The following is a 25,233-nucleotide window of genomic DNA, read 5'->3' as shown; positions in this document are numbered from 1 at the left end:
GGCAGAGTCATCAGATCCATCATCTCACATGTCTTATGCAGGTCTCCTTTCACCCATCTCCAAATAGTTATCTTTGCCAGTAATCGATTCCTGTGGCAGAATATAATGCCAGCCATTTGAAGGAACGCCTGCTTACTCCTGGAACAAAGAGGGCTGCAGCTGACAGAGGGATGCATGCACCAAATGAAACTGTTTTTTATCCCTCAGGAGCAGAATCAGGCTTTGCAGGGAAATTTCATGGGGAATATGTCCACTTTGAAGCAAATCTGCTCTTATCAATCATGCAGCACTGTCTAAAACCAACCCAAGAACATACTGCACTAAGGCTGAAGGCAATAGGATTTATTTCCAAAAGAAAATCAATTTGAGCATTACAAATTGAAATACAAATTGAGACTAAACTATCATAAAAATCAAACCTCATAAGATGTATTTCTGGGTTAACCACTGCTCGACAGTAGGTCTAAAAACATACGTCCTTTCAAAATCAAAGCTAACGTTTAAGCTCTGTTTGAAAAAACGTAAAATACCCAAGGTGTACTGCCTTATTTGTGTGACTATTCCAGCTGCACTAATCAAAACAAGAGCAATATTCAACTGGTTCCCTTTATAAGCAAATGTGAAATTAGGAGGCTGCATCTCTGAATTACTTTACAGACAAGTTTTCTGCAAGGAGTTAAAGATGACAGATTTGACAGCTGTTATTGCCCAACAGACTGTCTCTGCTCTCCTCGCCTTTTAGCATGAAAGCAGCCACTCCAGTGCTCAAACTGTAGCATTGAAAGTAGAATGCATTTATCAGGGGAAAAGTGTTTTTCTGGAAAATCCTCTTCATTTTTTTTCCCCATCCTGGATAGATGCACTAGAGAAATCAAAATGGTCATATATCATATCAGACACCAAAGAGTTTTTTTTTTTCCCCTTGCACTGCTGCTGTCTTGGAGCAGTGTACACAGCTACAGCAATATTCCCTTGGCTGACAGGCACTTCTGGTAGTCCAACAGCCAGGACCTATTCAGGAAACCTTTCTGGCAAGACTTTACAAGCTTATCAGCTTTCTGTTCATATCAAATACCCTAAATATCCCTCCCTAATCCTTGACACTACAGCAGCTCAAGATGCGACATCTTCCAAGCACTGAAGTTTTCTCTACGAGACTGTTCTAGAAGATGTGCATACTAAAAATCACATGTAAAACTTGTGCTCTGCCAGCAGCTCCAGTATCAGAGTATCCTTCTGTGCGAGTGTTTTAACTGCTCTCCTGCTGTATTGATTCTGAAGACAACTTGCAGTATGTCTTGTGTCTTTGAGCATCACTAACAATAAACAAGATAGGAACGCAGAGGCACTGGTGGCAATTTCAAGCTCTGTCAGAAGACGACGATGGAAAACCAAGGTCTAGTTTCACTCTGAAAGCTCCTACATGATACAGCCGTATGTTCCACAGTTGTCCCTTTGCATAAAAGCTCAAGATTAATGTCACTGAGTTTGGATGTCTAAGCAGTGAGGAAATAAACCACACAATCACAACAGGTCACACAGTTCTTTGTGTTGTTAATCATCATAGTCCAGAACCTGCTGCATTTCTAAAGGAAATTCAATTTTTCAGTGCTTATTTTTTCCCAAGAACATCATACCTCTACCCAAAATGTTGGAAGCAAATGTATCACACAACAAAGTCATACAAACCCTGTTGTGTGTGTCTAGCTAAATGGTGACTGTTTTCAAATCCATGGTCATGAAAGTTTGGCAACATGTGACTCCAACACACAGAAATAATTGTATTATGCAAATACCTATAAAGCAAGATGCTTCTAGCAGAGCAGAATGAAGCCATTTCTGCTACCATTATGAACAGGGACACTGTTGGGCATGACCTTAGAAAGGCTCGTTTTCTCTTGCAGATGAATAGTTTCAGCAGTATCCTCTGGAAACATAACACAGTTAAACAGTATTCATGGCATCTCTACACTTGCCCAAGATACCAGTGTACTTGCATGCTTACAGGTTGGTCTTTCCAACAACATTCCACTTCAGAAAAGACCTTAATCCTTTTCTTAGCTCACCACCTTCAAATTATTTTCTTTTTAAACAAAGGATTTTAACCTTCTTCAAAGATACAGTTGTGGCATTTGAAGATTTGTTCATGGGTCTAATAAAATAGTTAATGGTTGAGGATTCTTTGAAGATGCTCTGCTTGTATTTTTCATAAGGTACTTTGAGGATATCCAACATCAAATAAGAAGTGGTGTGAAATGCTATTTCACACTGCAGTTCAGGCAAGTAAGTGAAAACTGGTTATGGCAATTGAAACCACAGATATTTATGATCAACACCCTTGAAGAAAACTCTAGGAAGCCTCAAGGTTTCTCACCTGTGATTTAGACGTACAGCTGACAGTCAACTTTGCAAATTCAAGTAACAAGTTAGTGTCTTCACTGACCATGGAATAGGTATTGCTTAGATGTAACATGCTGATGTGCAAGTGATGTGCACCAAGGACTTTTTCACAGTTCAAATTACAAATCTAGTCTGTGTTGTCAGTGAAAGCCAGCAAGACACACCAAAATAAGCAATTTGTGAATCTGGGTTAACTCTTGCCAATATAAATGTTCTTAGAAATACTGCTGTAAAATAAGTCTAGATCAGCACATTCTTTAAGCAGTGCTTCACTTATTATTGTCTAACACACTTCAAACAGGAAATTTACAGAGTGATAAAATAAAGGATAATTAAATCCAGCTCCAAGACAACAAACCATCTCTTATTCATCCCAAGCAAATACTCTAAAACAGTCTTTACCATGCTTTAGCCCATTTTCCAAAACATGAAAAGCCTCAAGTATACATACTTCACATTATCTTACTTTTACTCTGACACAAAACACAGCTTCTCCTTACGAAAACAGCAGTTTCCTCTCTTCTGCTAAAACAATCACAAATTATTTTCCATCTAAAAAACTTCACATGACTGTCTCCTAAGTCCATTACTGGATTTTGTATTTGTGTCTGCCTTTTGGCACTGCATTTCAGCAGAAGAAATTTCCACTTTCTTTGAAGCCCCAGTTAGTCATCTCTCTCAAATTGTTTCTCTCTCCATATAATCAGTAGTGGTTTCCAGAAGGTAGATTAAAGCTGACTTATACAGTACCTTTCCTTTGACAGAAGTAATGGTTGCAAAGTAAAAGAAATATGGTAGGTGTCATCCATCTACACTTCGGCAAGCATTTGATATGGGGTCACATGGGAAATTTTAATTTATTTTATATGGAAAAATAGAGACTGGTAAAAGAACTGAATGTACTGAAAGGGGGTGAGTTGCTCAACAATTGCTTGTGGGAGAATTGCATTACAATATCTTTATTAATGATCTTTGCACAGCAGAATTGTGCAGAAGGGTTACGAATACAAAAAATTGCAAGAAAAATACCCAGAAGGGCTCTGGGTACTACAAGACTTCAGGAAGGGGCTGAGTACTCTTGTGTTATGTCTACCAAAAAGGCAAACATGACCCAAGAACGCATCAGTCCAGCATTTACATTAGAGATATGTAAGTGCCATCATATAAGGCAGTGGAGGAATGAATTCCATTCTTGTTGCCTGAGCTCCAAGTTTTCCTTTGCGTGCGGCCACACAGCCAGTTTTTATCCACCGAGTGGTCCACCTGTCATAAATATTCCTCTGGTGCTAGTGAGGAGAAGGGTTATAAGGATGATTAGGAAATGCCAATGTTCCTGTATGAGAGAAGACTAAGTGTCTGGGGCTTTTAGCCTTCCAAAAAAAAGGCTAAGAAGAACCAGTTTGTTCGCTGCAAATAACTCAGCAAAGGAAGCATCAAAATGGAAAAGAGGTATTTGAACTGCAGGACAGTGCTGCCTGAAGAACAAACAGATATTCACTGTGGGGCTGCTATTGCAGGGGTGCCAGATTCACCAGCTCACAAGAGCCTTCTCGTAAAAATCATGACTAGACAGGATCAAACGGTACATCTGACTACATCTTATGAAGTAACTAAAATTCAAGGCATGAAATAAGTAAGCAGGAAGAAAAAGCTTCCAGAAATATAACAAATGGAGAAAATAAAAAACCATTAGGGTTATCATGCTTAAGGGATTAAAACTATCATGTTCTAAGAATCAGAAATAAAGAAATATCAATGTTAGAGTGTCTGATGAACTGAATGCCTGCAGTCAAAGCACGAGTAAGAAGTCAAATGGCAATATACAAGCAAGATAAATATTTCAGAGTGATCAAATATGCCTAGTTAACTAATTAATACTCTAGAGCATATACCATCTGGGAATTTCAAAATGCTTCATAAGTCTTAATGACCTCTCATGAAAAGCCATGATTGTATTACCTACCATTTTACAGCTGAGGAACTCTGGAGACTGACAAAAAGGGACCTAACCCATTGCAATACAGAAATAATGCTTAATTTTAACTATGAGTGGTCTCCTGTCATGCACTTAAGCGCTTTGCTAGATCATAAATGTGAATGGCTAGCCACAGAATAACCTAGCAAGCATACATCACGACACAAAGAATGAGTTCTAATGAAAATCATGTAACTCTATTTGCATACTGCCAATGCACACCACTCAACACTGGACCATAGATAACTATGTGCTCCTTATCACCATCACTCAGCCCACAAGTGACACATGCATCATGATTTAGGAACCCCTGCTTCAGGATATAAAAGAATTACAAGCTATCATCAGAATGTGCTCCTGACACAAACAATAAAATTGGGCCATTCCAGTAAGGATAATGTCTTTGAGCTTACTCCCAACTTGGCTACACAGAGCTAAATTTTCAAGGGAGCATTAGATTAATTACCTACAGCATAGTAGCAGGCTTTCCAGACCAGAAAGTCCTTCTATTTCAAACCAGGTAGTACATTGCTATCAATACACTTGAAACTCCAGCACATCCAGTTCAGTGCCTATCCAAATACCATCAGTACTGAATCCTTGGGCAAAATCAAATCCATAAAGAGATGGTGTATCTATTTCTATGGCAAAATGTATTTTTTTCCCTTTGAGTGCATATGTATGCTATTAAGAGTGAATCTGGGAAAACAACAATGAATGGTTTTAATGTCTATAACTGAGACCTCCGGGCCTGCTTTCCCCCTCCACTGCACTGCATTCTCAAATGCAATTAACTCTGTCATGGTATTGTTGTTAAGCTATTTCACGACGCCATTAAAGTACCACAAGTGAATCAGATACTGAAATCTGGCAATCAGCTCTCATAAAGGCTTAGAAATTATAATTCATTGTTTCAAAATAAAAAGACTTAGTATTAACTATGCATACAATTACATTGCTAATACCTCCTAGAACATCAAGACTGACTATTAGATTGTTAATACAGTTATATTTCTTAATTTCTAGCTACCTGAATGAAAATAAAAACTCAAAGAGAGTAATGTGGGGCTCCCATGAAAGCCAAATTATGGAGATTATGTATGTTTTAATCAATACAATTAAAGTACCCATCAAGAAGAGTTTTTGAGAAAATTAAGTGCTAAATATATCATTACCATGAATGTCGAGTTTACTGCTGAAACTCAACATCATTTTTAAGTATTTCTCAAAGATGCATAAACCACATTCTAAATACAGTTATATTTCCCTCCACTGTACCATGTGTTTCTACGCAAGCTTCACCATAGACTCACAAATCACTTTGGTCAGCACCTATCAATGGCCAAAGGGAATGGCAAAACAATCTGACCAAGAGAATGCACAGCAGTAGACTATTAAACTCAGTGTCAGCAAACTTAGACATTGGATACTTTTAAGCCAACAAGATAAAGCAACAAGAGGCACCTATATGACCACATTTATTAGAAATGAGTAGCAAGATTCATTACCAATGAGTAAGCTAGACTCCTAAAGCGTGTATTCAGTTACTTGGAAAGAAGACTTAATTTTCAAATGGGATTCCTGAACATCTTATCCTGATACAAGATAAACACACTTCAAGGTTAACATGAGAAGCACAAGGCACGCAGAAGAAAAAGCAACGACTATCATAAAAACTAACACTGTGTATAACCAATACAACCCTTCTTCTTGCCTTTTGCATTAAATATGTGTAAATAGAATTACCTTTGCTCCATGTTTATGCAGAACTTCCATGACATCATTATGAGCTTTTTCAGCTGCAACATGTAAAGGCGTCATGAAACTAGGAAAAAAAAAAACCCAAGGGGGGGTGGGATATTAGTTTTCCATTCCTACTATGACAGAGTCATCTGGAAAATGAAAAACTTTTGGAAACCTACTCTTTGTTTTTCTCATTAACATTTGCTCCTTTCCTGAGCAATAGCTCTGTAACTTGCTTCCTCTTGGGATGCACAGCGGCCACAGCACAGTGCTGCAAAAAAGTAAACATAAATTATGTTTCAACTACGCAGATGACAAAGAGCTTTAAGATCGATGACTTCATCTCTTAATTACTCTGCTAAACATCAGACTATAAAATTTACAGTATCCATCATATTTCTGCTGAAGCACACAACATAATGAAAATACAAGCTAGTGATCAATGCTAAGTTATTCTACTCAGAAAAACAATTTTAATTCTAAAGCTGTTTGCCACTTACAAAAAACCCTATATTAACCCACTATCAGGACAGAACCAGCACATAATGCACACAGGAGGTAAAGACAGTGCTTGAAACAGCCTAGCTTTCTACAGAGGGACTGATTAGATTGTACATAATCTCATCTGATCCTTGAAGTTAAGGCTTGCCACTTGGAAATCTCAAGTACAGGAGGCAAAAATTGAGAGGTCACAGTCACTTATTGAACAATCATGGAATCATAGAATAGTTAGGGTTGGAAAGGACCTTAAGATCATCTAGTTCCAACCCCCCTGCCATGGGCAGGGACACCTCACTCTAAACAATGAACCAAAGGCATTAATAGAGCTAAAATATCCCATTTTGCCTAACTGTCCACAGAATGAGCAGGTGGAGAAGAGCAAAGAACACCACAGGACTACAAAGTGATCATTACACAGCTGAAGAGATGCCACATGCCAGCAGCTGATATACTCAGGAAGAAAAAGATAACATCATTTCAAATTTCATACTATCTTCATGTTCAGCCTGTAAATATCTCTTCTCTGTCTTGCTTTTAAGTTCAGGCTAGGATACTGAGTCCTTCATGGAGAGAACAGAGCATATGGATGCTTGGTACTCAACAGAGAATGTTCTGATCACAATCTCAATGTCTGTAATACTAAATACATGGTCATATAGAATCATAGAATAGTTAGGATATGCCTGGAGCTGAGACCTACCACTGTGAAGAAAATGTTCCACTGGAATAAAAGTATCATAACTATAATTGTTTTAATAACACAATCAGTCCCTCTTAAACTCAACATCCACACTGCATCTGGATAGCGGCTGTGTTCTTTGCCTGCACTGCTGCTTCAAATAATAAGAGCATGATACTGCCAGGAAATTCTCAGACCTCTGTTTCCATAGCTAATATGGTATTGTGAGTACTATTCCAATACTGTAAAACCTGTGATATACGCCTGGCATCTATTTCCACAGTTTCCGTACGCTATGAAGAAAATTTGTAAACCAAAACATGAAGGAAGCACTGGGCCACTGGAGTAGAATTTAACCCCAATCTAAAAAACAAAGAGGATGATGGCAAAAAAGGACATACAAGTAAAACATGAACAAGTGAGGAGTGGCTGGAGGGATTCTGTAATCTAACAGGAAGGAAAAAAAAGAGTGATAAAAATTATATGATGTTTTTTCTAGAATTTAATTTGTATGTATCACGTATTTGATGGCAAATCCTCTATCTCAGATGATGAATATATTTTCATAGTGTAGAAATAAAACTCATCAAGTAGCACTACCACCACATTTATCATAAAACAAATGGATTTATTGTATAATCTCACCAGTGCAGTCTCATGCGACTGTGGCTGCTTAAAATTAATGATCTCCAAAGCAAGTGTCTTTTTCACTTTGGCTAGGTCTGCCTCTCTGGCTGCTTGCAATAAGGAGTGTCCTTTGAATTCATCTGTTAGAAGAAAAAGATGCATTTCACATTCAGCAACATGGCACATCTATAAATGTTATTGAAGAAAGGTAGCTATGCTCAATTAAGAGGAAATAAAGAGTATTTCTGTACATCTTCAGATAATAGCTGACCTGGGACACAGAAAATGGTTTAATAAAACAAAAGGGACATTCTAAAGGAGATGGGAAGTGATTTCTTGAGTAAAATCCTTGTAGCTTTTCTTCCTTTCATCCTCCACCCGTTTGATATTAAATGCATGGGACCTTTAAATTAACATGTGTTCAAGTGAGCACAGTGCTACTACATGCTCTTTAGAAAAAAGCATTACAGTTGCTTTTCAAAAACCTCATTGTATGCACAATGACAACTTAAGGTAAAGCCCGAATAAATATATTTATAGAATTATATGTATAAATTTATATAAATACATATAATTTGAATATAAAACATTAAAACTCTTAAAGAAAGCTAACTAGCTAAGCATTTGAAGCCAGTCTGCTATAAAGATGAAATAGGTTTTGATAGCAGCTCTATCTTTGCAAGTACAGAGAGGTAATTTTGTTATTTTCAGTGTCACATCTTGTTCAGTTCAGCAACTCGTTCATTTTAGTTTCAAATCATTTTGAGTTTGAAAAATTTCTCTTAAAATGTACACATGAAAGGTGGGTTAGCAAGAATGGTGTCCGAACATGAGAACAAGAAAGAAAATAAGCTCAATCTCAGTACAAATATCAGTTTTTTTCTTCCATAAGCAAGCTTGAAATACTAAGCTTGTTAAGAGGGGCTTTCTTCTCCCACCTTTTATTTTAACATCTGGCATTATTTGTGGATTTAGGAATGAAAAATAAATATAACAACATTCTAGGTTTCATTTCAAACAGAATTAAAATTTCTTTCTAAACAAAGCATTACTCAAAGCACAAGTACAAATAAAACCTGAAATAACAAATAAATGTGATATTATTCCTAAAATATAAAACCAAACACTAATCATGTTATTTTGGGTATGCAAATACAGGATGTTCCATCAAGCTATTGCCAAATTTGGAAGAGTAGCTAAAAAGATACTAATGCCCTCCTCTGTGCTCCTAGAGCCAAGCTTTCTGTTGCACATGACCTCACTACCTTCACATGCAAAGAACAGTGACAGACGACAACCTGACCAGCTGTGACTTTGAGTAGTGCAGGATCATATTCTTAGTGTGTCAGGTGGCTTCTGTGGGACTGGAAAGGTGACAGACAAAACCAAAGGCTTACTTATAATTGAGTTCAGAATGTACTTTTCAAGGAGTTTTCTGTGCCTTCATAATGCTTTGTTTCCATACTTGTATCATTTAATTATCTCTCACAGTTTATCACAATGAGCACACAAATCCCCAGTAGAGGCAAAGGCAGACAAACTCAAATTAGAGCTGAAACACTCTTTGGTAAACAGCATGAGGATTTCAAAGACTACAAAAGAAGGTGCTGGAATTTCCATCTCCAAGCCTCCACACCAAAGCTACCTACCTTCTGGAAGTTACTTTTTAAGTGGGATACAGAGGCTCTTCTGTATCTTAACTGGACTTGAAGCATAAAAACCACCCTATGATTATGGACTGTCTTAAAAATTTTAAACCTAAGAAAACCAGGCAATACCGCAAACAGCATATTGCAGGTATCATAGAATCATAGAATAGTATCTGCATACTTCGAAGTGAGAGACCCGGCTGCAGTTACTCTGCTACTTTGCATTTACTTGTGAAGTACAAGGAAGCTGGCTTGAACGAAAAGCACCCCTTTACACCCACTGACAACAGTTTCCACCTTGAAACCACTTACAGGTCAGTCTCTCTCTTAGCTCAGGTGTTGGAGCCATATCGACCGCACTCTTGCCATGGCAGTTGACTAACGTGGGATCTGCACCGTGACTCAGCAGGAGAGAGCAAACCTCTACGCGGTTCTTGGAAGCCGCCTCATGCAAGGGGGTAAACTGCCAGAGGTCCATAGCATTCACACAGGCACCATGCTAGCACAGAAAAGAAAGCTTTGTATTAGTAAGAAACCATCAATAACTAAAAGCTTACAAATTGTCATTTCATTATAAAAATCAGTTCTGCTCTTAGGTATATGAACGCATACACCAAAGTTCACTATAAAAATACTGGTATGAGCTAGCTTTTAGTAGAACAGATTTTTCCACAGAAAAATTCAAATAAATGAAGCCCTACTACCTGCCCAAAGAAATCAGGTAGGGCAAAAAAAGCCCCCACAGATATTGTACCACAGAAAGACCTACAGTTGCAGCCTTCTGAAATGACATACAGGATCTGCTTACCTTAAGCAGCAGCTCTGTAACCTCATAGTGTCCATATGAACATGCATTATGAAGAGGCACAAGACCACTGTATGGAAGAAGACAAATGACAGAATTTATTTAAGTGGTATTTTTACAGAAGGGGGAACAATTTTCTCTCTATTGAGAGATGAATGGAAATCAAATTAAACTTAAAACATTTAAACATTCAAATATTTAAAAATTAAGGTTCACAAACTAATGGAAAAATACAACCTTCCCATATAACATGTTAGTTAAGACTAGCATTAAAATTCTTTTCTGTCCTATGAGGCCACAGATGTTTAATCTACCACTAAGATTAGCATTAATTGGCTTTGAAATGATCTTTCTTGAAGCTATTAACAGGAGGGGGAGTTCCATTCCACATTCAATTTGCTCAAGAGAAGCCATTGTTCTATTTCTGCCTAAATATGAACTCCTGAGTATTTTAAATGCTATGTGAAAGGCAAAACTCCCCAGATAACACTAATGTAACTCCTGCGTATATTATGAAGATATAAAAATATCCATATCCAGCAAGAATAAAATTGCTGCTCCAGACTGTAGAATGACCTGATTGTATTCCATGTTTTACAGCACAACCTCTTCAACTGTGTGAGATACTTTGAAGAGAGTCCCTGTAATTTTTGTACAGCTATATTACTGGAGACCATACTTAAAAATTGCACTGGTAAATAACAGGAATCCAGTCATAAGCGCAAGACATAATAATAAAAGTCAGATATTGGAAGGAGATGCAACGAGGATAATTATTAGAGAGGACAAAATGAATTTCATTCAAGCTGAGCAGGACAGGCTAGTTATGGCTCAACAAATCTGGATGCATAATACACTGAAAACAATAATTATGAAAAATACAAGGTATGATTCCCAGAATTGCAAAATCAACTCAAAGAGCATTAGCAAATCAAGTACGAGACAGCAGGGTAAACTTCATTTTAAGACAAATGCTCTCAGAAGCAGCACTGCACTTATTAGGAGAGGAAAATTTGTCAAACTGTTATTTTTCATCATTACTTTTCTTAATTACAACTTTTGAGTGTATGTGGGTGAGAGAGCATCCAGCCCACAGAGCACTCAAGAAACCTGCCCTCTTCCAAAATGATCATCATCTAAGAGGACTGAGGCCTTCAAGGTCTCATCAGCAAAGACAGCACAGTGATCCACTTCTGCAGCATACCCTCCCCTTTTCCAGCACATTGTGACTTTGTGCACAACAGCAGTAAGGCAATGAAAGGAACAGTGGGAAAAGAGCTGCTTCCTTGGCTGTGGTCCTCTCTTTGTGAGTAATTAGAAGTGACAACCATTCTGAAGATGTGGCACAGCTCCTCAAGACTCTTTCTGAAGTGACCCTATTGAAGAGACTCTAACAGGTCTATAAAATCAATGTAACCCAATTTAGTCCCATAAATAATAAATGACATTTATTTATAACCTATTCACTTATAAATTATATATAAATAAGAAACAGCAAGGATGAACAAAGCACACATGGACTGTAAATGTGTGATGCTGCTAAAAAAGAGAGAGCTCACTGGGATGTCAGGCATTTCCAAGTACGTTCGGGTTGGCTTTAGGTTTAATAGAAAGTATGTGTATAATTTTTCCCTTTTTTCCTTCCCCTCCCTACCCCCTGCTCAAGTTTAACTTAATCACTTTTATACTTTTTGTACTTTCCAGATAGATCATTCAAACCTCATTAAAGCATCTACACGGGAATTTTCTACCAACTGATGCTGAAATTTCAGAGAAGTGTGAAATACCCAAACCTTGCTTAACAGCACGGGATCTACCTGAGTAGGTATTACATACAGCTTTACTATGGCTTTTTGGGGGGTTTCTTTTTGACTTCCATAATGTGTCATCATGTAATTCACAACAATTCTGATTAAAAAAGCCATCGGGGTGAATGTATAGGCAAAAGTGCTATAATCAGTCAATTTCCAAGAGTTTAAGTACTCTTGGGAGTGGCTTTGGAAAGAAAAGAGAAAAAAGGCAAAAAGTGAAGATCTTAATTTAACATTTCTTTCAACACTGAACAGCAGAAAATGAAGATATAGGAAGTACACTAAGTTTTCTGATAGAGACAGAACACACACTCATTAACATCTTACCTCTATGGACTCTGAATACAAAATGCATGCCCTTAACCAGAGTCACAGTTTCTACACTGTTAGGTCTAAGCCTTCCTATGAGACCACAATGAGAATTATAACCTTACAGTTCGGAAACTTATGGCTCAGAACAACATGTATCGTTCCAGATTTCTGACTGCTGTACACTTTTGGTTGGTGTCTTACATAACTAACATCCATACTGCAAATAGAATAGTTTTGCTTCTCTTGTATTTTGATTTTTGCTGGCAACATCAATCAAGATAAATCTCCAAAGAGCACTAGCTGTGAGCAATGAGCACTATTGATATTACTTGGAATTACATCTATGTATATATGCGACAAGATAATGAAACTATAGACACATTTTTCAATGTGCATTTTTTCCCCCTAAGCCGATGTATCTTCTCCCCATTGCCTTTCCTAAAATAGCAAGATCAGTGCATGATTTCACAGGGTTGTCTGTGCATGGAAAAAAAGAATAAGGTCTGGAAGAAAATTTAAAGGTGTAATAGGAAACTTAAGTGCAATCACAGCTAATCTGTTATTTGGGCTCTAACACGAGTTTATGACAAACCACGCTCAGACTTTGGAAGCAAATGTCACATTCTCAGCCAGCTATTAGAGATTATGCTGCAATGTGAAACAGAAATAATTCTTCATCTTGATTAATACAAGACCGCTGCTGCAAACAGATAATAAATCATTCCATTTTACATACCCTTTGTCCTTCGCGTGCACATCTGCACCATGCTGAAGCAGAAGCTGGACTATTCGAACTCTGTTGTAGCCTGCTGCTAGATGTAAAGGAGTAGACTGCAAAGTAAAAGAAAACAAGATGAAGAATGGGAGCCATTCCTGCACTTCCTGCCATCAAATTACTCTTTGTTTCTCTTACACACTGGATCAAGTTATGCTTTCTTGCTGTGATTAGCTAAATTAACAAACACACAGCACATGTATGCCCTTTCTCCTGTCAAACCAAATGTTCCTTAAGGTGGGGAAGAATCCAGGTATCACCCAAGGCAATAACAAGCTCTTCATTTCAAGTTCATTTAAATAATGGGCCAACCGTGTTTCATTTGCTTTGTTTTTCCCTTTTAAATGCTACAGTTTAATTTATTTTTACAATGCCAGTTATCTTGATTTGGGTTTTTTGTGGTTAAATCATAAGCAAATTTATAACCTGCATACCCACTTGTTGTAGCAAGTGCACAAGAGGCAGGCTGCAGAACAAGAAATAACGCATTTATCCCATAGCAGGAATGCACCAAACAAGTAGCCATACGTGTTCTGTACTGTGCGGTGGTAAGACACACGGAGCAAACTGTATGCAGTCTGCAGGTTCCTGCAAAATCCATGACTTCAGCAGTTAACACATCTTGCTGCATAATAATAACACCACCATCACCTTTCTCCGCAGCTAATTTGTAAGAATTTTAACTGACAGCTTTTGAAGCTGACAACGGTAATTTCCCTTGAAGTTTATTTTAAAAGCTTTTTATTATGAAACAGATTTTGTGTGCTGTCTCAGCCTGAAGGAACTGATTTCTTATACAAATGAGTGATGCCATTTCCTCCTTCCCAAAACTGAGAATCAGAGGATTTTATAGTGATCTTTGCTGCAATTTATTTTGTGGCACACAAGCAAACTACACAATTTTATTACAGCAAAAATCCATATGCAAACCAGCTTGCACACATGGGAGGACTTGCATATCTCATAGTATTAAGCCAAGTACAGATTTACTGTCAGCATTATAACACCATTATACAGTATTACAGGTGAGATCACATTTCACTATTATCAAGATTTAAAAACCTAAAATCAACACAAATGGTCTCATCTGTGGTAACAGCAGCAGGTGCTATACATCCATAAACCGCATGGATTTCCCAGAATTTATTACTTGTTTAGTATGACCACAACTTGCCCCTCTACTCTGGTCTCATGAGACCTCACTTGGAGTATTGTGTGCAGTTCTGGTGTCCTCAACATAAAAAGGACATAGAACTGTTAGAACAAGTCCAGAGGAGGGCCACGAGGATCATCAGGGGACTGGAGCACCTCCCATATGAAGACAGGCTGAGGAAGTTGGGGCTGTTCAGCCTGGAGAAGAGAAGGATGCGTGGAGACCTCATAGCAGCCTTCCAGTATCTGAAGGGGGCCTATAGGGATGCTGGGGAGGGACTCTTCATTAGGGACTGTAGTGATAGGACAAGGGGTAATGGGTTAAAACTTAAACAGGGGAAGTTTAGATTGGATACAAGGAATAAATTCTTTATTGTGAGGGTGGCCAGGGAAGTTGTGAATGCTCCATCCCTGGCAGTGTTCAAGGCCAGGTTGGACAGAGCCTTGGGTGACATGGTTTAGTGTGAGGTGTCCCTGCCCATGGCAGGGGGGTTGGAAACAGATGACCTTAAGGTCCTTTCCAACCCTAACTATTCTATGATTCTACTCTGTATTACTGCTACTTTGCTCCAGTAAAGGACAACTACTTTGGCACCTATGTGGCCTCTGTACCCCGGTGAGGACATAGCTTGCACTGTCAGAACGACAGCAGAAGGCATCTCTAAGAAAAACATCCAGGTAACTCAAGTTTATCTAAGGAGGCAGCTATGAAAGTTTCCACAGCAGAATACCTCAGTACTGTTTATTCTGACAGTTGCCTTGGTTTGGTTACTAAATCCAGTTTTATCAACCTGAAAAAACTTTGAAAAGGACTTCAGAAAAGTCAGTCTATTGAAAGGTCTAAATGCCAGAACTGGAGCAAAACCTAAATGTTTGAACCACTGCAGGATCCTTTAACCTTACTACAATTAAGCTACATCTATTCTTGTCTGCATGCTACTTCTAAAACAATGGCAGACTTCCAACATGCTGCATTCATATTATGCTTTATTAGTAGAGATGTTCTCAATAAAGATACATCAACCCTGGAGTCTTGTTCACCACTTAAAACTATCATGAATCAAGCTGGGACTGTGCATTTTGCACTTCTAAGGTTCTCAGATCTGTGTTTGCCAAACAGCTTCATTAGAGAAGAAACCCACATCCTTTCAAGCTTGTAGTTGCAAGTCAAATTACATTAAATGACTCTTCAGACAACTTATCTCCTTACCTTTCAGAAAGGTGAGCTATTGCCTTCTCCCTGAGCAAGGCCACACAGACACCACAGCACCAGAATGAACACAGAGTACCATGTCTTCCCAAAACACCACGACTTAGTTATTTAGCTGCAGCTAGGCACTTTGTGTTTGCTGTGCTTGCTTTCTGATCCATAGCACCTCCAGTGAAGCTGTGTGCCATGCTGCGGCTGCCGCTCCAAGGAGGGAATAACTGATGCTCCCTGCACCCATCCCTGGAGATGCGCCTGAGATCTCCACAAGTTTGCATGCTCTGACTCTGCAACTGCAAACTGTCTAATCTGGAGGAGTGCTGGAGACACAGGCAGGTAGAGGGCCAGGGAGACAGACCACTTGACTGAGGAGAAAGGGCAACTGAACACACACATGGGGTGTGCAGAAGCAGCGATCCTGGAGGGATGCTCCCCCTGTATCCAGGGCTGGTGTATCAGAGCCTGCCAGCTGCTCTTCAGTTTGGCTAGAAGGATCTTAGAAACACTGTGCTTACATATGCTTCAGGAAGGAGGACGCGGGAAGGCTCAATGATTTAAGGACTTACTTCCCTTTCGTGATAGAAAAAGCATTCATTAATGTTACAGATTTCATAGCTGAAAATACTAATCTGCTGTTACAAACTTGTATGCTGATTACACAAACTAAGTACCTAAAAGATAATGTGGTGTTACACAAACTACTCATTATCTGGGATTATTAGCCCTTAAAAAAAATTAAGAAGAAATAAAAATCAAGTGAATGGCGGCAGTAAAGAGACTTGTGTTTAAAATTAACATGTTGTCTATACGGCAGCAGTAAAGTAGAAATCAGCTATTGCAAACAGCAGTATTGTATACTGCATATGCAAGATATATCAAACTAATCACTTAATATTAAGAAACCAGATTTAATTGAGCTATCAATTAACCCCTCCTCCCATGTGTTGCAATACCTGGCAAGAGACTTATTAACAAGAATCCCTAGAGGGCATTTTCAAAGACTCACATTCACAGATATCAAGCCAATCCCACTGTCTTACTTGCTAGGGTAATTAAAAAGAGTACAACTCCACTTTTATTAAGTAAAGTAGACCCTCATGTGAAATGCTCACATTATTTTAAAGTTTTATGGCAGCTGTAATGGAGTCAAAGCAGGTCCTGTGCATTTCTAGGAAGATCACTGCACACAAGATGGCAATCGCTGTCAACCTGTACACCTACAATTCATACTAAAGCAGGTATTTTTGCCTGCAGCCTTTTTGGAAATGTGTTGCCTGGGAGTATGAGATGCATTTTTTATTATTAAAAAATGTACACAGAGCAGTTTGTTACTATTTTCATTGAGCCTCAGGTATTTTCACACTGCTCTGTAACCAGCAGCTGATTTGATGATCCCTGTTCAGGGCCAGCTGTCTTGGACCTGCTGTCCCCTGTTCACCTGCATCAAACAAAAGGGGCCCTGAGGAATCACCAGAGCTGCAGGCTGCTGAGCTGCTTTTACTCAAACCAGAAAATTGGTTTCAGCAAATTGTCCACAGGCAATATGGGAGTGCTAGCTCCATGTGCCATCCACTTCCCCTCCTATCTTGCTCAGAGGCTTCAGCAGCTCTTACAGTAATGCTGCCACAGCCTCAAAAGAAAGCTGCATTTCAGATTCAAATTATGAATCTTTATACTTATGTATGGATCTTATGTATGGATCTTCTATGAAGCATTATTTGAGCGACCAGTAACAGCTGCAGGAATGGTTTTAAGAACTAATACTCCCTATTGTTGCTTTCTGCTACCAAAATCTCTATATAATGCTACCTGATAACCTAAATCAATGCATTTCTCTAGTTCTCAAGTTACCATCCTAAAGGCTATTAAAAATCAACAATCATCACATACATTATGTCTCATCATACACCTAATTCACAATACTCTGCAGTAATTTAGAATCATCATAACTTAATTCCATCTTCTAGAGGAAGGGCATTCATGCAATAAAGAGGCAACACCCTGGTTTTGAGAGCCAGCTTTGGCCTTGTCATGGCTACTCTGCTGATCAGAAAGTCCCCACATGGATACACACCAGTAACAGTGGCACTTACATAAACAAACATGACTTGGCAGAAGATACGTAAGGTCACTTGTATGTTTACTGTTGAGTCCTACAGAACACCCTGCTGACAAAGAATGCTCCCCCCCCAAGAAGAAAAGGGGGAAAGCAGGGATTTAAAAATGTTTCATGTAGGCTTTGATGTATGTGACTTTGTCACCTCGTCTGTAATTATCTTCAGGTTTGGTAAATGTGGAAATTGCAGGTATGCAGCAAATTTACACCTAACTTTTGTCAAACAAAACCTTTATTCTAATCAGATCGTACTGCCTTGAAGGGAGCAGTAGCAATAAGAATAATACATTAAACTTCTGTAGTTTGTCTTACAAGCACCCTTCAAAGCAGTGCTGCACCTCCTCCAAATTATGGGATGAGCATAGAGGTTTCTAATCATAGAAGGGACCTTGCTTCACAGTTTTGCACAGAACTGTTTGGTTTGAAGGATGTCCTGACTTCTGGCAAAATAACTATCTGAGTCTGGCATACTAAGGAAAAACCTCTGAGCAGGCAAACAACTCTCTCTTCACTTGGTTAGAATTTATGATAGAATCGTTCTGTACAATCGCAACAGTCTGTCTGCTTGATGCTGCTCTCTTGCAGAATTCTCTAAAATGAGCTGCATCAATCACAAGTGTACATTGGGAAGATATTCTGGATGTGAGTGGAATATCTCCTGTTGCCATTTTATCATTCTGATTAATGGAGTAAGAAAACAAGTTGCAACAACATCACAATCTTAAAGAGACATTCCTGACCTTTTCCACTGTGGAAATGATCAAGCTTTTTCTTTGCTGCTCAGATACCAACCTGCATTCTAATTTTAAGCAGTGCACCCATCTTACACCTCATTTTTAGACTCAGTTGTAAGCTTTCTTGGGAACACATCTCACTGACATTTGTCTGTATGGGCATATCATCATATATAAAAAAAAAATCCCTCTAGAAACATGTATTTCAGGTAACTCAAAATTACTTTACTTCACGCGACAATGCTGTTGCACACTAGGTACTACAGAATTAAAGGTCCCTAACCTCAGCTAGACAGTGATGCTTTATAACGAGCAGGATAGGGGCTGTGATTCTCTATGTCAGCCACAAGGCTTGTCAACTTCAGTCATCCAAATTGGGGAACTTCCTTGGTCATTCTACAGCAGTACTGAATTATTTCATTTCATGGTCGACAATAATGCTTTAGGGATAAACTTATAGATGCTGCTACAGGAAAATAAGTTATGTCAGATTGCTGATGGTAGATGAGCTGGCTGCAGCAAATTCAAACTCCAGAGATAAGATGAAAAGAGATCATCTGGGGATGAAGAGCTTCATCTCTGTGAAAGAAAACTACTTTTCTTATGGAAAAAACAAGCAAATAAACATAACCCCAAACAAAACAACAAAAAACCAAACCAACCAAGCAAACCGTAAGACAAACCAGAAAACAAACAACAAAACATTTCATAAGGACAAGGACTACAAAATGCCAAAGGAAGATATTTATCATCCTGCTGTGTTTCCAGTGGTAATTTAACTACTTCATCTTCAGAACACAACCAATAGTACTTAACTGGATTGGCGAACACGACAGACCTAGCACAGTCCATCACATCATGAATTTCACTCAGTGCTTTCTAACAGCTGAAGGCAGGGAAAATGAACGAACAGCTCACCAATTCAGAATCTGCAAGCCACACAGTATCTTAATTTAGAGCTCTGGTACGTCAGGCAACCTCTCTGAGGGCTGCAAAAAAATCTGCTGTTTTGAGCTGTAAAACAGTGACAACAAACTCAGCTTGATTTCACACTCACATTAATGCCAGGGCAGAACATCACTGGGCGAAAATGAGGATTACATTAATAGTAAGAGAGAAACACTGCATTCCTTTTCATTCTGTCACTTGGCAGGAGAGAAAAAAGAAGACTACATTAAAAAGAAATTCTTCCTTGCAATGTGGCCTTGCCTTGGCAGAAGGGGCTGGACTAACCGATCTCCAGAGGTCACTTCCAATCCTGATGGTTCTGTGATTGTGTGAACTGAACACCTTTCAGAAATGTATTCAGGTACGGCACTACTTGGGTTATGGTATAAAGCCCAGAGCAGGTATTTAGAAATGTGTACCAGCTACAAAGCATTGCTTTGCAGATCACAGGTTGAAGGCACGATCCTCTCTGTATTCAACTGTACAGAAACCACCGCTGGAATGTTATTTTCAGATTAGTGTTGGACATCTCCAGACCAGGCAAATGTCCATAAACTGAAGGAAAATATAACAATGTATAATAAAGGTAAAATAGAAAAAAATAAGCAAATAAAATTGCTTGACAGTTAAAAAGCACAGGAAGAGCAGAACAAAGACTGCAAATACACTGACAGAATAAGCTCTCATTTGGAAAAGGTTTATATGGGTGACTGGCCAGGACTCTTTATTCCTTATCTCCAGTGAGTATTCAAATCTGGTCCCTGGTCCCTCTCAGAGGGCTTTACTGTCCAAACTACTGACTACTAAATGTTTCTCTAGTAGATCTGACCTTTGAGAGACAATACAAATTTCAGGCTGTACCTCTGAATCTCAAGATTGCGTGACAAGGCTTGGCATCAGTTCTATGCATTCGCATGGTGACCCTGTTGTACTTCAAGTTGGTATAAGAGTTGACAAAGAAGAAGCAGGAGACTTATGAGAGAAGTTTTTTCAATCACACAGACGCCTGAGGTAGGGAAAGACAGAAAAGATGACAAGCGTCACCTCGCACAGGGCTAGACAAAAAAGCAGAGGGCCTTTATCTCTTAGAGGTTAAAGAAGGAAGACTAGGGAATGAGTGCTTTCACTTTTCTGCCCAGGAATTCCTCCTGTTAGCACAGAAACACTGCCACCACAGAGAAGGCAGGTTCGTCAAGGCAAACAAGATATGCCCAAAAGCAGAAGACGGCAAAGGGCAAGCACTGCAGGACCACAGGAGAAACGAGTTTCATCTGCAGAGGCAGGCTTAAGATGAATGTTTGAAAATAACCATGTAAAAGCCTTATTAAATCCTAGAAGAAGCAAAAGTCTCCCTTCCCAGCAGGTTTCTCCAGACAGTGACACCTGACTTTCAAAATTATGGAGATTATCATCATTGACACAAGGAAGACACATCCTTAACCCATGCAGATAGCTCAGAAAGCTGTCCTCTTAACAACGGCTATATACATTAAAAGGAAAATAACTCAAATTGATAACTTCAGAGAAAAGGAAACCAAGTTAAACCTGCGAGAGCATCATTACCTGGCAGAAAAAAGAGCTAAAAAGCCAGAAGAAAAAGAGATACTGTGAGACAGAAGGCAGCAACCATGTTTCGATTGAACCTTAAAAGCAAAGATCAATGTGTTTCACTAGAAAATCAGGTATAGCAAAGGAATAAAAGTGATCTCAACTCCCCAAATACTAATTAGGAAGCTTAGTTCCCTAACAGCTCCATACCAATTTGCTGCCATTATTTTCAGAGGCTGACTTAAAAGCGGAGACTAAGAGGGAAATGGTAAAGGGCTGGGAGAGACACTTAAATCTTCATATAGGAGCATCACATTGACCTCTGATCTTAGGATTTCACAAACAGCGGTTCTGTAAATGGAACACTAGCAATCCTTGACCTCTTCCTAAACAAGAATTTAAATGCAACACCTCCCCCCTCCCCCGAAACTTATTTATTTGCACGTACCTTAACCTAGCACCCATTTGGTAAAACAGTTCCAGAGGGCGTGTGAGCAATATCCCTCACAAACCCATGGTATTCTCAGAAAACTGATCCTTATAAGAATCTCTTCCATTTCTACATGCAGATGATGAAGGTTTGGCTGCGGGCAGAACTGCCATATGAAAAAGAAATTCTGGGGCTTCTACCATGAAGCAGCATTTGCAGTTTCCCCAGATTCAGAAGCACAGATTAGATCTCTGGCAGTACTCAGTGACAGGGGAAGACGGACTTTGAGATGGACTGTTAGAGAAACACAGGAGTATACAGTTTCTTTGGTGACAGTTACTGGCAGCTGAAGGAGTAGTGGCTTGCTAAGATACATAAAGATGTAATGATGGTAAAGACCCACTCTCTTAAGAGAATGCTGCTAATGCTATTTAACACTGAAAGGAGATGTATTCTGCCTTGAAAAATACGGCAGAACAGTACACAGGGATTACTTACAGTATCATTGTGTCCAGGATGGCCATTTTTGTTGCTTCTTTTCATCACCTGCAATCTGTCAGAAATGCAAGTCAAAAATGGACAAGTCTGAGGTGAGGCACTGAGGCATGACGGACTCTTGCTGAGGCAAAGGTAAGAAGAAACTGCCCCTGCGATGTTGTTAAGTCACCAGACGGACTTCAAGGAGTACTGGCAACTCCTCTAGTACTCCAAGGAGCAGCTGGCAGCACCTGCCAGCTCCAGAACAAACTCATCTGGGCTGCTGGACTGAGCACACTGGCATGAAGGATTTTCTCCTGTCAACAGCCAGAGCCTTATTAGTTAAATCACATGCTGGAAGCTGGGATTCAAGTTCAGTGCATGGGGAAGAACAGATGCTACTGCTGCTGGTCTGAGCAATGGGACATGGATAGCCAAGTTTCTGCAGAGGTTTTGAAAGCATCTTAGTGCCAACCAGCACAGTCTGCAGCTCAAGTCTCAACCCATGAATCCCGGCAAATTGCAATTCACAAATGCTTATCACTCCAGGAGAGTAAGATGAGACAACTTTCTCCCCTCTTCCAGCACAAATACATACATTTTCATCTGTCCTGGCAGCCAGTGTCAGAAGCTATAGAATCCCATTCTTTAGTTATTTGCTCAAGCTGCCATTCTCTCTTTTTAATGAAATATTTTGGTGTTGCTCTGGCAGCACAAACAAGTGTTAACAAGAGACTCCTCTCCATGGCAGATGACTGGGGAAGGCCTGCATACATTAAAACAACCTGAAGAGGATGGATGCTGGAACACCAGAGAACAAAAACTCTGCTGGCTTTTGCTGTTTCAGTCTCTTCTCCACTTGCTATCAAAACCTTTTTCCTTCTACAGTCAACTAACAATCTGTTATTCCCTTTTCTTCTCATATTTCTTACTATTTTTACCTCTTCTCCCACTCCATCTTTATGTATTTACTTTGCTTCTCCTCCTTCCCCTTCCAACTAGAAACTTTCCAGGCTTCAGTTCATAAGATTTTCATATTATTAAGAAAGATTAAAAGCTTCTCAAAATATACTGACTGTCCCTTCGTTAACATGACATTCAAACCAGCACATTGCTCATATTATCGGAAGTGGGGTCAGAATGAACTCTGTTACGAACAAAACTTGCAAATTGGTTGCATTTTCAGCTCCAGTGCTCAATGTGAAATAAATACTTATGCCTTTCTTTTTGGAATTAAATTAACACAAAAGTATAAAATAATTCACAAAATTAAATATATTAAAATGTTCTTATTACATTACAGTGATAATTTGCAAATTTTAGAATTTAATGCCTTTATAGTCCAGTCAAATAGACTTTGCTGGTCCTTTGAAGAGCCTTACAAAATACAGAGAAAAAGGCAGAAAATTTATCATGTCCTTCCTTTTAAGTATGATTGAAAATTGAAAAGTTATGGTTATTAGGATATGAATATTCTAAAGAATTTCATCTGTAAGAAATAAGTCTCTTTCCCAAGTAGAAATGTATTGTATTACTTAGAAAATGCTGATCAAATAGCCTCAATTTTCTTGTTCATCAGCGACACATCCATCATCAATTATAATGCCCTATTTTGACATTTTCCTCCCCTTTTATTGTTCATCTGCTGCCTGCTCACTCAACTCACACAATTTTAAAAATGGTTATGTAAATACACCTCTCCCTGCATGTAAGTATTTGTATTTCTTTTTGTTTAGAACTAAACTGATCACTCTAAATTACCCATGCAACCTGTGAAGTCAATGATGGGGTTGTACTGGCAAGTGATAACTGATGTGCTGAGAGGAATCAGAGGCAACAAGGACAGAAAACAGAAGGGCAGTAAAAGTTGCCCTTTAACAGTGCCTGTAAGGTACTTAGATTGAATTTATCTACAGGGGAAATGCTTGCTAAAATGATCCAGCAGGAGCTGTGGAAAAAAATTGGGAAGCTTTTTAACAATAAGCTAGAAGTGGTAACTAAGAGAATTGTGTCCTTACAGACAGCATAAAGACTGCTAATGGGGACAATACTGGGAATGCTGTGCTAATGCATACCTTCTATTAAGAAGAGCTTGATAAAATGAAAGAAGCTAGTGTGACTAACTGCAAACTAAAACAGATTACTAGAATTAAGAACACATCATTCAAGCAGCTAGATTTACAAGCTGCATAAAAACACAAGGACCATGAACTCCAGCAGATTAGAGGTAAAAATACAATTAGGCAGGCCAAACTAGTTTATCAGTGACTAGCAAAAAGAATTAAAACCAGCCATAAATCCCTCTTCCAACCCATCAGGAGCAGAGAATCCACCAGATAGGCCAGTGGCGCAAAGTGACACTAGAAACAGATCTCTTGCAGGTAAGAAACCACCATGGTGCAACTAAAGAAACATTTGTCATGGTATATATCTTAGAAGAAACACGTAATTCACATACCAGGGGCCTGGCAAGTGATGAGCATTTGCCTGTTTATGAGCATGGTGAAGCTTGGCAAAGGATCTGACACTAAACTATGTATAAAAGAAGTAACAAAACCAATCACCAAAATGAACATCAAACTGCCAGGACTGGACTGCATTCACCCAAGAGAACACCAGGAAATGAAAAAGGTGAATTACTTGCGGTATGTGACCTTCACTTAAGATTATTCTGGTACATGAAGAACCGGAAGCTGCAAACCAATCATTGAAATATGTTTTGGGGAACTAAAGGCCTGTGATTTTATTGTCTGTACCAGGAAGAATATACTATAGCAACAGCTAGAATTAGTGGGCATATGGATAAAAATGATCTGCTTGGGAAAAGTCAAATAGAGTTAAGGTTAGTTCCACCTCTAAAACTCTTGGGAGTTTTCTGCAGCAGTCAATGAGCACGTGCATAAGGGTAATCCAACTGACACAATTTACATGCATATTCAACAGGTTTTTAACTGAATCTTCACCAATGGTTTTTGTTAGATCCTGAGAGAGTTTCATGATAGTATGCAAAATAGGAAGCAGTGTACAACTAAATAATAGGTGTAACAACAGAGGGAGGCCACAAAGTATGCAAACACCACATTCAAAAGTGAAAAGTGACAAGAAAGCAGAACAGTTTACTTCTCAGTACCTCTCATGTTCACGTGCACGGATTTCAAGATGGAAGCGATATCAAGGATGGAAACGGCACCTACAGTATTCACTGTAGTCAACCACAGACAGAAATCAAACGTATACAATCCATGGACTGAGCTGCCACATTTCATCTCAGACATAACCTCAGCAAGCTCTGTGAAGGAAAGGACTCTCAAGAGTGCAGTAGAAGAAACACCATCAGTTCTCGA

General features: G+C 39.0%; 1 protein-coding gene across 1 annotated transcript in view; it reads right to left on the bottom strand.

Annotated features, from left to right (window-relative positions):
* Positions 1 to 25,233, bottom strand: part of TNKS (tankyrase) — a 136,409-nt gene that overhangs the window by 31,133 nt on the left and 80,043 nt on the right. The window contains exons 6-11 of the mRNA XM_034064612.1: positions 13,239 to 13,333; positions 10,383 to 10,449; positions 9,887 to 10,073; positions 7,944 to 8,065; positions 6,298 to 6,389; positions 6,122 to 6,200 (exon numbers count right to left, since the gene is read on the bottom strand). Coding sequence (XP_033920503.1) covers positions 6,122 to 6,200; positions 6,298 to 6,389; positions 7,944 to 8,065; positions 9,887 to 10,073; positions 10,383 to 10,449; positions 13,239 to 13,333 — 642 coding nt within the window. The remainder of the gene's footprint in view (positions 1 to 6,121; positions 6,201 to 6,297; positions 6,390 to 7,943; positions 8,066 to 9,886; positions 10,074 to 10,382; positions 10,450 to 13,238; positions 13,334 to 25,233) is intronic.

The sequence above is a fragment of the Melopsittacus undulatus genome, chromosome 7 (assembly GCF_012275295.1).
Source record: "Melopsittacus undulatus isolate bMelUnd1 chromosome 7, bMelUnd1.mat.Z, whole genome shotgun sequence".
In the NCBI taxonomy this organism is placed as follows: domain Eukaryota; kingdom Metazoa; phylum Chordata; class Aves; order Psittaciformes; family Psittaculidae; genus Melopsittacus; species Melopsittacus undulatus.
The sequence above is the reverse complement of the archived record's forward strand: the minus strand, read 5'-3'. Positions and strand labels throughout refer to the sequence as shown.